The 13,663-nt window shown below is 38.9% G+C and overlaps 1 protein-coding gene across 1 annotated transcript; it reads right to left on the reverse strand.

The window, feature by feature from the left end:
• Positions 1 to 620: 620 nt before the first annotated feature.
• Positions 621 to 12,788, reverse strand: LOC111566507 (ectonucleoside triphosphate diphosphohydrolase 2-like). Its single transcript, XM_055011127.1, has 9 exons — positions 12,628 to 12,788; positions 9,782 to 9,899; positions 8,365 to 8,515; positions 8,065 to 8,224; positions 6,925 to 7,152; positions 4,089 to 4,361; positions 1,918 to 2,037; positions 1,600 to 1,734; positions 621 to 1,470 (listed from the first exon to the last, which is right to left on the reverse strand). Exons 1-9 carry the CDS (start codon positions 12,742 to 12,744, stop codon positions 1,264 to 1,266), a joined length of 1,509 nt encoding a protein of 502 aa, XP_054867102.1. The 5' UTR covers positions 12,745 to 12,788; the 3' UTR covers positions 621 to 1,263.
• Between the last annotated feature and the right edge of the window lie 875 nt (positions 12,789 to 13,663).

The raw sequence follows: 13,663 nt of genomic DNA on the forward strand, positions 1-13,663 counted from the left end.
GTTTGACGCTCTGCAGGACACGTGATATAAAACTGTGTATATGTCTCTGAAACTATGTCTTTCTTTTTCATGGTTGTAGTGTAATATTTTTATTATTAAGTTATGGTGAATGCTATTGGACTGAAGAATAGAGTTAAAACATGTGTGTGAAATACATAATGCTGAATATTCTAGTAATGACTGATGTTTTGATGGTGTGTGTGTGTCTGTGGAGGACACTCCAAACATAACGGTGTAAACATATAGCAATATAACGTTTAAAAGAGGTGCATCAGAAATATAACAGCACATAATGATGATTTTTTGAATGATAAACTGATATCTTGTGTAGGTTGTGACCTAGCTGTGAAATAGGATAGCCTGACGTCATGATCTGACGAATTGATTTGGAAAAGCATAATGGTGTCTTCTGGTGATTTTCTGACGATCTTTAATGAAGTTTTTTGGACATTTGAACATGGCCAAGTCTTAGGCTCTGGCCTATGATTTGGGACTTAGTTTCTATGTCATGGTCTGTTACAAATATTGTAAAATTGTGAACTGGAGAGTGTCACTCATTAAGCCTATTAGTGTGGATGGATGATACTTAAATGTGTTTATAAATAATACAAACAGAATAGCACCATTTTTAAAAATTATTTTATTGTTGTTTGGTAGTTTAAAGTGACTCTCAGGTTGAGTAGTCAGTGCTACAAAATTATGGATGCAATTTGACAGCAGAATTGTATTTTGTCATAAGCACCAAGTGAATAAAGCTAGAATAAAATCAACTTAAAGCTCAGAAAAATCATCTGCCACTAAAATGTTGTAATTATACCCTATCAGGAGGTACATGAGACTTAAATGTCATTGGAATGTAAATAATTCTGTCATAAGTTGTAGGAAACTGTAACCGCTAACGTTGCCTTGAGTGTCTTCTAAAACACGTGTTCTGTTTCTGTCACCAGGAAAAAAAACATAGGAAATGATTCTACAATGTGGTTGTTGCAAGTGGATGTAGTCTTACATAATAAATCCAGAACATTTACCGAAAACTATGGCTTATTCTTTCATTTTATTAAACAGGCTGAAGGGCTGGGAATTTGCAAAGACAACTACAGAGGACATGTTTTGCTATGATTTCACCTACACACAGTCACATGAACTGAAATAAAAAACAGTAAAAAAAAATAAATCTTAAAATGGTCTTGCAATTTGTTGAGACTTTTAGATGGCTATACTTAGAGAATATGAACTGGCCTAGAACGTGTGTCACCCTCGCTCTTACACCATGTCTTCTTTAGTTCTTGTGTTTCTGTAGATCATCAGTAGGTATCCCAGCCCGATGACTAGAAGGGCGACGAAGAGGAAGAGGATGCCAGCCCAGGGTCCTGAAGGCAGAGCCTTCATCAGTCCAAGACTCTCTGCTGGCACTAAATTGCTCAGACTCAGCATGTATCCCAGAGCCCAGCCTACAGATGCTCCTCCTGCCTGCAGGAGCACAAGAGGAAGCCCAGTGAAGCCTGAGCACATCGCTGACAACCGTCCTCATTTCAGTGCAGCAGACAGTGCTGGTGTCAGCAATGTTGGTAGTTTGCACACAAATGTTGTGTTTATTACCTTTTTCTGAAAAGAGATGGAACGAAGGGAAACTTCATCAAAATGGTAGCCCTGTATTAAGAGGACCTGGACAAAATTGGAGACGGCACAGACATTCTTCATGTATCTCTCTGGCTGCTTTGCCTTTTCCACCATCTGTAAGAAGAAATACAGTGGGTTAAAGATTTTATTATCTTATTCAGTCCTTTATGATTTCCATCTTGTCTGTGAAGAATATTTAGTAGCAAATGAGCTGGCTTAGGCTTACTGCCTTATTTGTTGGATTTAAACATGGGCGTTTTGGAGGATCTTTATTTTTTAGGAGCTACTGGGGACTACCTCATCCATGGTCATGTTGCAGATGAGCTGCACTGCCTCCGCCATTTCATCAGGAGATGTGATGGTTTTGCTGGTGAGGCGGGTTATGTAGCTGTGAGTGAAGTAGAAAGCAGAGAAAGCCTGTAGAGAAGAGGGAACACTGCAATAAATGGAAGCTGAGCAGAAAGACTGAAATTCATTTGAACAAGAAGTCACAGGACACAAAGCAATGGAATGAAAAACATGACATCTGTGTAGATCCTCAGTCCTCCAGGTCATAATGATCTTAAGAACTTTAGTAGAAGGCAACTGGACTTCACTTTTTTTTGTTGTTGAAGTTGTTTACCTCTTATTAAAGAGGCTTCAAATGACTTCTTGAGTTCTGCACTGTTTGTTTTAGAGCTGCACAACATGTCGTTTCAGCTTTGACATTAAAATGTGTGCATACACAATAGTTACATAGCAGGAGGTGAGATGTAAAGGTAAATTAACTCAAACACATAATGTAATAGCCATAATGCTCCCCAGGATCTTTCTGCATGGAGTTTGCATGTTCTCCCTGTGGTTTCTCCGCTCTCCTCCCACAGTCTAAAAACATGCTGAGGTTAACTGGTAATTCTAAATTGTCTGTAGGTGTGAATGTGAGTGTGATCATCTCTATATGTAGCCCTGTGATAGACTGTTACCTGCTGGGATAGACTCCAGCTCCCCACAATCCTAATGAGGATTAAACGGTGTATAGATAATCAATGAATGGACATAATGTAACTTTTTTTTTTGCTGCGTGATACTTCCACAGTTTTTGTTTTCCATAACAAATCAAAAGGAGACATATGTCCGATGCAATTTAGTCAGATTCAGGGTTTCCTAGATACATACAGTTACATTTTTTTAAAACTTCATTCACAAGACCAAGGTTTTGTTGGTATGCAGGTTCCACTTGTGCAAAGCAAAATTAACAGGAAACAGGGGAGATACACTGAAAAGGAAGATTTGGGTGCAAAAAAAGAAATGTGTTATCAGTTGTAGAGCTGCAAACTCAAAAGAACTTTAGTCACAGTCCTGATTTTCACTTTTTATAATGCTGTTAACAGAAAACAGCCCATATAGATTGAATCACTTGGTTTCAGGAAAATCTAATATTAGAATGCCTTATTTCACTCTGTTTGATGTAACATCTGTCTGAGCTGCTGCAGTAAGTGGAAACTACAGGCTTCTCTGTGCACAGATACCTGGCCAGTATCTAATGCTGCCTACATGTGAGGAGTTTAGGCATCATCAATGAATTATAAGCAGGGGTTTCGCAAGTAGGACGTTTTGGGGGCGCAGTTTTATTACTAAGGAACACAGCGGAGTTATGTGACGATCGATGTAAGTTTGTCTGTTTTGGGATTTGGATGAAGTTTTCAGGGAAGGTCAGAAATGACACAAGGACCAATTGATTAGACTCTGGCAGAGATGCGGCTTATAGTCTGGATCCATGGATTTGTTAAAGATTTCTGTATCATTGCGAGATAGAAGCACAGCATCACTGTAACTATGGCAATAAGTGAATGCTACGTCAGCTGCCTGCTGATGATCACATGATTGTGATCCTACTACAAATCCACCGCTGAGGACTTATCAGGACTTATCCGTCAGAAATGATATAAGGAACAACTGATTAAATTGTGGGGGTGTTTCTGAGTCCCATCAATTCCCGCCGCCCGCTACATGTTTACATCACCCGATTCGGAATCCGTACATAACGTACACATGCATAACACACGCCTGTGCTCTGAGCAAGGTCATTTTTTATTAAAGATTTCATCCGTCATCAATGATCCAAAGACTGAACAGCCCTGGCTGAGATACTGCGCTCTCTGAATGCTTTTCTTGTTTATATTTTGTCTCTAGGAGATCATCTGAATTCATGTGAAGAAAAACTCTATATTAGTTTATTCTGAGGCAGATTTGTGCATTAACAGGGATCTCGACCAGCATGGACGTGAAAGCAAAAAGTTTTGTCCTTAAAATCAGTGAGTAATCATGATTGAAATATTGATGATAATAATTGTGATATTCATTTTAACCAAATCATATAACTCTAGTCTTCACAATAAAGAGCCATTTTTTAAAGCTTTTTTCCCAGTATTGTGCAGCCCTACTTTGCTTTAAACTTGGTTCTTGCTACATGTATCTAAATCTCTCACCATGAAGCTTCCTCTCAGGCTGGGCTGGAAGACTCCATCAAAGGAGCACTTGGAGTACGGGCAGCTACCAAACGAGAACATCTGCATTACACTGTCCAGGCAGCTTCTGTAATCTCCTGTGCCCACCACTGTTACAGTCATATGAGGGTCAAACTGGGCTGGTCTGTAGTCCTTAGTACACACGGAATCAAAGACATCCTGTCCCAGCCTAACAGACACGTTGAACTGTTGTGGATAGCAGGGGTGGAACACCTGAGGCTTTACACCTTGAGTCTGAAAAAGACAAAATTGCTAAACGTTAAGCATTCTTCTGGTAAATATTGGAGGAAATGCAACATACAACATCAAATCGTTTATTTACAGAAGACATTGTAGCATGTCATGGTAGGAAAGCAGTAAATAGTCAATGAATCACTGAACTTAGTTTGAAGTTTTTTGTTGTTTACATCGGCTCACTAGCACACTGTCGTGGTTTACTGGGATGCTTGAATTCAACAATCATTTTGAATGCTACAGAGCCACTTGAAAGTTTGTGAGGCCTTTTGAATTTTCTAAATTTCTGCATTAATAATACACACCAGATTTTAAGTCCTAAAACAGATGAAGAGAACCCACTTAAACAAATGAGACCTGAATGAAAAGGTATACTTGATCATTTCTTTGCTGAAAAAAAATAAAATATATAAAATATTTATGGAATTTTGGGAAAGTATTTATGGATTCATGCCACTGAATGAAAATAGGAACTTAGGAGAAATAACACTCATTCAAGCAAAAAGTAAACAAAAAATGCCATCTCCACACTAAAACCTATAACATTTTTAAAAAATATATTTTTCTTTTGTGATAGTAGGTCCCCCTTTGCTTAAAGTTTCCTCTTCTTCTGTCTCATAGATCAAACTTTTGTGTTGACATTTTGCTTCAAGGAAGATTTGTTCTCTCTCAAATTCTTGTGTTTGATATTTAAGACACTTGATCACATTGTGGCAAATTAGATTCAATACAGACCGACTTTAGCTTCAGCTTAGAACCAAAACTAATAATCCAAGTACAAATGATTTCTCAGTCTATTCAGGTTCAGTTCATTTTTATGAGGAAGGGTTTGACATTTTGGGAAGACAGTTAGAAGACTGAAGATTGAACACTGATATCTCTCTTAGGTCTGCAAACTAAAAAAAAAATGACAGCCAGCTGGTTAGCTTAGCTCAGATTGACAGCTACCATTCAAAAGTTTGGGATCACTTAGAAATGTCCTTACTTTTGAAAGAAAAGCAACTTTTTTTCAATGAAGATGACATTAAATGAATCACAAATCCAGTGTAGACATTGTTAATGTGGTAAATGACTATTGTAGCTGGAAACAGCTGATTTTTAATGGAATATCTCCATAGGGGTACAGAGGAACATTTCCAGCAACCATCACTCCTGTGTTCTAATGCTACATTGTGTTAGCTAATGGTGTTGAAAGGCTCACTGATGATTAGAAAACCCTTTTGCAATTATGCTAGCATATGAATAAAGTGTAAGTTTTCATGGAAAACATGAAATTGCCTGGGTGACCCCAAACTTTTGGATGATAGTGTAGACACTGGGAAGCAGCTAGCTGGTCTCTGCCAGTCAGTACAATCTACGAGCCACTCCAGCGTTGAGCAATTTACATTTCAGATCCTGTTTGTTAAACCTGCACTTGTAGAATTGCTGTTTTCTGCTGTTTCATGGTCAGGAGCACTGAGTTCCTAGAGTTCCTATTTAGACCATTTCAGGCACATGTGACCCATGTTAGGGTGGTTTTTATCTGTGCTCTACCCACAAGATCTGTCCTTGTTTTTTGAGAATAAAGGAACCTAATCTGGGGCAGGTACTTCAGAAAAAATCAAAACTGCTGTGCAGGTGTTGACATGGATTTATTAAACTTGTAGAAGATAAATGCTGATTGACTAAAGATTTTTCTGCCCTCTCAATGTTATCCTTGAGAAGCAGTCTTCTTGTATCTAACATCCCATCAACAACATACCCTACATAGACTAACACAGCAAACCCTCATGATTCTGCGTCCACTGTGCATATACAGCTGGAGTTATGTAAATATTTGTTGTTGTATCTCAGGCTTTACGTGGGGGTCAAACCAGAGGCTGTACTACAAAGTCAGATATGTGGAGCTCTGAGGTCTGTTGAGCCTAAAGTCAGTGTTCAGTGTCACAAAGGTGGCTCTCTTTTAACCTGCTGGATCACCCTGGTAACAGGTTGTGTTCCCATGTTCCCTCAGCTAAGAATCTAATTTGGTTAAAGGGAGAAGCTTCTTCCAGCCGATTTAAATGTAAAACTCTGAACATAACTTGTTCTGAACCAGGTTAGCTCTGCAGCCTCAGTTACCATGGTGACCTAGCAGGATAAAAGACAACCACATATTTGACACTGAAAACTTGAAGCTGACTATACCTTGCTAACTCTTTACCTTGGACAGGACAAGTCAAGATGTTTCCTGCTGTTCTCTAGTAAATGACACTAAAAGCCTCCAGATTAACGTCCACACTATGAATATCAGAATACTGAATATTTCATCTAACTCTCAGCAAGAAAGCAACTATAAACCTATTTCCAAAAATGTAATACTTATCCTTTTTAATAGTTGGTGCAACTTATGTTCAAGCATCCTTTCTGCAAATGAACTGCACCGGAACAATGAAATTCAATGATGCCCAGGAGTCTGATATTTGTCTGATCTTACCTTCTGAACTCTGAGGGAGTCCAGAAGATATAGAATCAGTTGGACAGATTCAAAAAAATCTGGATGTTTTCCAGCAACACTCATAGTTTTTACACTTTTCAACAGTACCTTGATCAGATGAGCCAGCAGTTTCCTCAGAAACTGGTCTTGTCCGTAGCACAGGAAGCTCTGCGTGTATAATCTGTAGATTTGTCCATAAAGCTTCAGCTCCATCACGTTACTCTCATTCTCCACCTTTTCAGAGGTCTCAAAGGTAATCTGAGTGGAGGCTCCACCCAAATCCAAAGCTCCAATTGTCTCTCTGCCTGGATTCAGCCATTGTCCCACAAAACCGAACTGGACATCAATACAGAACATGTCAAGACATGAAAACTGTTGAAGGACAACAGAGAAAATTCACTGAACACTGAACCGTGTTTGACCATAACAGCCATAAGCACTGGGTGATCCACTGTCTCCTTTTAAAACAACTCACCTGTATGATGTGCATTAAATTATCTGCACCTTTAGGAGCCCATTAAACAGTGGCATCTTCATGTGCATGAATACATCAAACTTTGTTCATAGCTCAAATTGTACTGATTAGAGTTAGCATTTCAAAGAGCTTGACATGTGACTCAGAGGCTGATAATAAAATATACAGATAAAATAACATATGTATAATGCAAAACAATTTGGATTTTAAGGGACACTAAAGAGAGAAAAGGTACAAAAGTATTATTTAAAGCAATATATTTTAATGGCAGTTCCAAAATAGATCAATAAAATACAGGAAAACTCCATAAAAGAAAATGACAAATCATTGAGAGGATACAGACATTTTAAAACATGAATATAATAAAAATTAATAATGAAAAATGGCTATAAAACAGTCATAGTGGTGTTTAAAGTTTGTGTTTAAAGATATAGTCACTCAGCTGTTCCCAGATCCTCATTCTGTTTCAGCTGCTCCATACTTGCATTGTAAAACCTAGAAGCCTTCACCAGTTTGCATCATGGCTTGATGAGTCAGGATACACCACTCTACTGTTTTCTCACCAAAAAAGCAGAAATGTCATCACCTTTGTTGTGACCCTCATGGTTTACTGTCCATCAGCCTGTTTGGATTTTTCTACCGTTAGATAACAGATAGAAAATTACATGTCCAGCGTACAGGGTGCTGGCTGTAGCAGAGCTAAAGTGCTTTAGATTAGATTTGTTTCCTCAGAATGGGACTGTGTTCAAAAACAGAAAAAAGTCAGAGCTCACCTTGACAAAGTTTTCAAGTAAGTAGTTGACTGTGACCCATCCATACGCCCCCTCCGCCTGCCCGCTCAGGATGACGGCCTCTTTGAACTGGAAAGGGTAGGATTTCAGTTTGTTCTCCACTTCCTTCAGTATCCGCTGGGACTCCGTGCCATTGACTATGCTATTAAAGTGTGGTAAGAGGTAGATGAAACAATATTAAACCAAGATCACATTGTAATGCACACATGTATAAGTGATTAGTTGCATGCTATGGTATTATTATTAGTATAATATCCTCTGCTGAGGGAAACCTCGACTAACTTCAGGAGCCTCATGCCTGCAGTAGCTCCCAGGCAGAGTGGAGTTTGGTGGTGCCTGGATTTGGGGATGACCTTCACAGCTTGTTCCAGGCAGGCCTCTAGACTCTTTGCTGCACCACCACGAATGCCTGCATAGCTGGATATCCCTCCACCTGGACAGACAGAACAAGTACTTCCGCTCAGCTTGACCTCAAAAACTGGACTTCCTTGTCTTTAATGATGAATGACCCACTGTGATAAAGACTGCCTGGAGTTGCCGGGGAAACTCTGAAAACAAACTCATGAAAAAAGGAGAACATCTGGTGATGACTAAGGTGTCTGACAAACTAGCTGGTAAGGAAGTGAACCACTTAGGAGCAAAAATCTTGCACAAAACTTGCAGTGTTTCATTTTGACTAGGGCACATGGTGGAAGTGAAAGTGAATGAAAGTGAGCACGGCACCAGGACTGGGGTTAAATGTTCAGGCAAATTGCTGAAGTTTTCCGCCAAGTTCTGGTGACATTCCTGTAAATAGTTTTACTTAACACGGATGTAAGAAACATTTCTTTCAGATTTGTAAATGCTTGTTTGTCATTGCTACAATCAACACAAATTAATTAATAAAAGAGAATTTCTTCATGGATTTGGCTAAACTGACCTTTTGCTGCAATAGAGACTGGCATCATCAGAGTTTTAGTGTTGGCATGCTGTTCCCACCTCAAGGCTGTGTAACTAGTTTAAATATCCCAGTGCTTCAGGATTGTTCTGAGCTTTCTCATCAAATTCTCTTAGTGGCATGGCTTCTTGTCTCTTGTGAGTGATTTCAGTTGACTACAGCTGCTTCTCTCAGGGCTCAGCCACAAACATTACAGTGGAAAAGGCTAAGGAGCTGAGTACAGATCTGTAGAAGCAAATCATTGACTTGAACAAGTCAGGAAAGTCATTTGGAGCCATTTGATAGATGCTTTAGATCCCAGAATCATCTGTAAAGTATAAAGTGCATGATACAGTTGCATCACTCCCACGATCAGGAATAATATGCAAATGTCACCTGTTGCTTAGAGACAATTGGCCAGGACGGTCAAGAGTCATCTAAGAATCAAAAGCAGGTCTGCAGTTAATTAGAAGGTGCTGAAACACAGATGCAAGTGTCTACAGTCCAGCATGTTTTACATCAGGATGAACTGAGAGGCTGCCATGCAAGAAGGAAGGACTTCCTTTAGAAACAGCACCTAAAAGCTTGACTGAAATTTGCTGCTGTTCACATGCACAAAAAAGGCCTTCTGTAGGAAAGTTCTGTGGTCAGATGGAACCAAAATGGAGCTATTTGGCCACAATGCAAACCTATGTCCATGACTATATACCAATTAAACCTTATTTAAGATGCTGATGCAGAGTTCCTGTGATCAGCATTGTCTCAAACAGTGTTAAAGCTCACCTTTTACGTGACACTCATCGTGCTGGGTAACGATACCCGTGTCATTCTGCTTGTCAGCCGGCCATTTGTAAATGTACACGGAGGTGTGGGATGAGCCTGCATCCAGGACGATTCCATACTGAAAAAGAGAGAGCATTTTATGTCACAGATATGGTCCCAGAGCTATAAACTCCCTTGCAGACACTCACACTGACAGTTGTGAACCAGTGGTATCTTCAGGTGGGGTGGTGTGGGGGGCATGACCACCACTCAGATCTGACTGGCCACCCCTGAGGCTACCCTAGGATCTGATTGGTGAAATTCATTCATTGAAATTTTGATGTTAAAGTTTGTACAGGTATATAGAACTGTAACATCCAACAGGTAACAGGTAGCTGAGTCACTATGAAAACACGTTGATTGAACCTCAAGTTGCTGTAATGATGTAATTTGTAATAAGACATGGACAGAGTTTTTCAGTGTTGAAATCATGAATAAACTAAGGATTTCATGCTCATGGGCGGAAGTTTCCCCTCAAATACTAAGCAGCATCTCTTCTCCTGGGTTGTTGTGAATGGCGGTCACCTAAATCACCAACATATTAACTGTACGTATGTCAGTCTATGCATATCAGACAACAACAACGTTAACTTTAAAGTAAGAAACTAAGCTACTTAGCTCTTATTTTGACATCATTTTTCATTATCTATTCTACAACAACATAACATTCCTGGAATGCATGTATAGTTTGTTTTTTGCTTTTTTTTGTGAGGCACCCCAAAGTTTTCAGAGACTCCCTCTGATCATCTCTTTGAAAAAATTCTGCAGGAGCCTTTGTTGCTCCCAATAAGTTGCTTTGCTTCTGCAAATATAGAAAATTGAAATGTTCTTTCCTGTGAACATTTTATTCACTAACCTGTTTGATGTGGCAGTTAAAACCGCTCTTTGTTGTCTAACTTGTGTAAGTTCATTCCATTTAGTTATCACTCAGATGTGGTAAATGAAGATGAAGATGAAGCTTAAAGTTCCTGTAAATCATATTTTTCCCATGACAAGTTGGCAGCACATGCTGACTGTTGCTTTTTGTGACTGAATCAAATTTCTCTCATGAAACTGACAACAATATAGATTCTGTGTGCCTTTTTAACTCAGCGTTTACTTTGTCTTCCTTTTGTGCACTCTTTTGAAATGACTCTTTAGAGAGTCTGTCAGATGAACAAAGGGAAGAGCACATGAGCAAAGACCTCAGAAAGAGTGTCATATAAAACACACAAACCGCTTCTTTTATCTCGCACTTCGTATTTACTCTGTATCACATCGTTCTGCAAAGCCCTGCCCAGCCTTTGAGGTTGCGTGTCAGCCGTTGCACTAAGAACTGCATGTTTCATAATGGACATCCAGCTGACACACAGACAATGACTGAGCGGGTTTCGGACAAACTGTAAGCATTTCATTATGTACAGGTCACTCTTCCATCACACATCTCACAGCAGCTACTGCGAATTTCAATGCATTTTTTGTCTGCATGCATGGAGTGATATAGAGTATGTAAACCCTACCATTTAGCACTTATCATTTAGGGACTGCTTGAAAATAATTAGGCTGCAAATTAAAATGCAATTTGAATGGAAGGACTTGTTGAACCACAAATGACACCTCAGGGGAACTTCTACTGTACAACTGTGCACAAGTTACAAAACACCGGTTTCAGAGACAGAACTTGCGACTTCTGGATATGGCAAAGTGCACATGTATGAGCATGGGTGCAAGTGAAATGTTAGTCTTCTTCTGTGCAACTATTAATTATGTTGCAAAAGAAGGTTTCAATGAAATATAAATTCAGTGCAAGAAAAAAAGACAAATTTCACAACACCATCTTTATCTTCTACTCTCCCAATGAACGTGTAGCTTATAGACGCTAATACAACAGAATATGTTGAAATATAGCAATAATAATAATAATAATAATAGAAAACTATACGTCCCATGACCCCTGTGGCCACCACAAAACACATAACACACTCCTGAACCTGAAAACATCCAACCAATGCACCTTTTTTGTAACAGGAGACGCCTAAGAAACTCAGTCACCCAAAGTCATCCACTATCCCAAGCCAAAGGACCAAAACACAAGTTCAGGAAGACTCCGTCAAAACATGAACTCCAACAAAGGAGCCTTCCCTCTTCCACTATCTTGTGTTAACAAATGTGTCAGGTAGAAAACATCCGGTGGGCCTGAGGTGGGATCATTTTATCACTTGCTCAAAACATCTTCACATTCTTTAGTGGAAGAAAAGCAAGCTACAAAAGTTTTTAGTTTTTTTTTTTTTTTTTTTAAGGTAAATTTTTCCAGATTCAGAAATTTTATTTGTCCTCAGGAGACAATTAAAAAGGCCCTTAGAGCAGACAGTGCAACAATGAAAAAAAAGACATTACAGATATATATGTATACACACACACACACACACACGCACGCACACACACACACACACACACACGCACGCACACACACGTAGAACGAAGAAGTAAGATAAGAATAAAAAATAGAATGAAGAGAAAAAACACAAACAGTAACATCCTAGTGCAAATACGACATATCAGGACAATTTATGTAGGTGTGTGTGTAAATTCTAAACCGCTTTTTATCAAGAATAACAAAATATAAGTAAAAATATATAATATAGCAGTGCTTGGAAGAGTATACCTACCCTTATAACAACAACAACAACAACAACAACAACAACAACAATAATAATAATAATAATAATAATAATAATAATAATAATAATAATAATAATAATGTCATATTTATTCACACTCAGTTATCCTTTTGTTCGCGCCAGTTGAGATGATCAGTCAGTAATTACCATGTTTTGAGGAGGCTGTTTCATCTCTTCGGTCGGAAGGACCACAAGCAGAATCCCGACTATCGCCAGAACCAGCAGCACCACGGCGGGGATGTACTGGGAGCACTGGACAGCCATGCCTGCAGATCGTGCGTAAAAACCCGCTTGGCATTGCGCACCGCAGAGCGCGCATTAAGTAGCTGACCGCTGTGGGTTTGGTCTGAGCTGCTGACGTTTCGTTTGCATGACGAGATGAACCGCTTCCTATCACTGCTGCCCACACACACCCAGACACATGCTGGTGGACGCACGCCATCATCTTCAGTCAGTCCAAGCAGAGTCAGACAAGCACAGCAATGCATGAAGTGATTAAGCGGGAGTCTTAGAGGACACTAAAAGTCACTCTAAAAGTCCATATGGATTTACAGTGTCAGACTGACTTCAGCCTCTTCATTTAATCTCATACAAACACACACATATATACAAATTAGTGTCACAGCTAAGGGTCATTCCAGAACGGGAGGACATTTTACATCCCACCTCCAAATTTCAAATAATCCATGTATGAAATACTAAAACATGCAGTTCTTGTGTAAATGTTTGTGTCCTGAGACTGAATCTTTAAAAAAAAAAAAAAAAAAGAACTAGGGGAAGAGAGTGTTTGAAAATGTTATTTAAAAATACCAAATAAATCAGGAGTTCCCCCTAAAATGCCATTTTTCTCTTGTCCCACCCCCCTGATGACCAAATTGAATCAATTCAATTAAAACAGTTAAAATTAAATTTAAATCTCCTGTTTTTGGTTTTATTTTTTTCATTGATGTCTCTTGTAATTGTGGGAATTTTTTTTTTAAATCAACATAATATTTTAAATAATAATTATTATGCATGGAACGTGTCCCACAACATGTCAGCATAACCTTTTATCTGGTAGAAGAAGAAAACAGTGAATCACATGACACTGAGCTAATCAAAACTTTGATAGTTTATTTCCTATTATTGATCAATATGGAGCAGAAAATTGGAAAAGAAGAGAGTTTATTTTTCAAAAATTTGG

Source organism: Amphiprion ocellaris, chromosome 6 (genome assembly GCF_022539595.1).
Source record: "Amphiprion ocellaris isolate individual 3 ecotype Okinawa chromosome 6, ASM2253959v1, whole genome shotgun sequence".
Classification (NCBI taxonomy): domain Eukaryota; kingdom Metazoa; phylum Chordata; class Actinopteri; family Pomacentridae; genus Amphiprion; species Amphiprion ocellaris.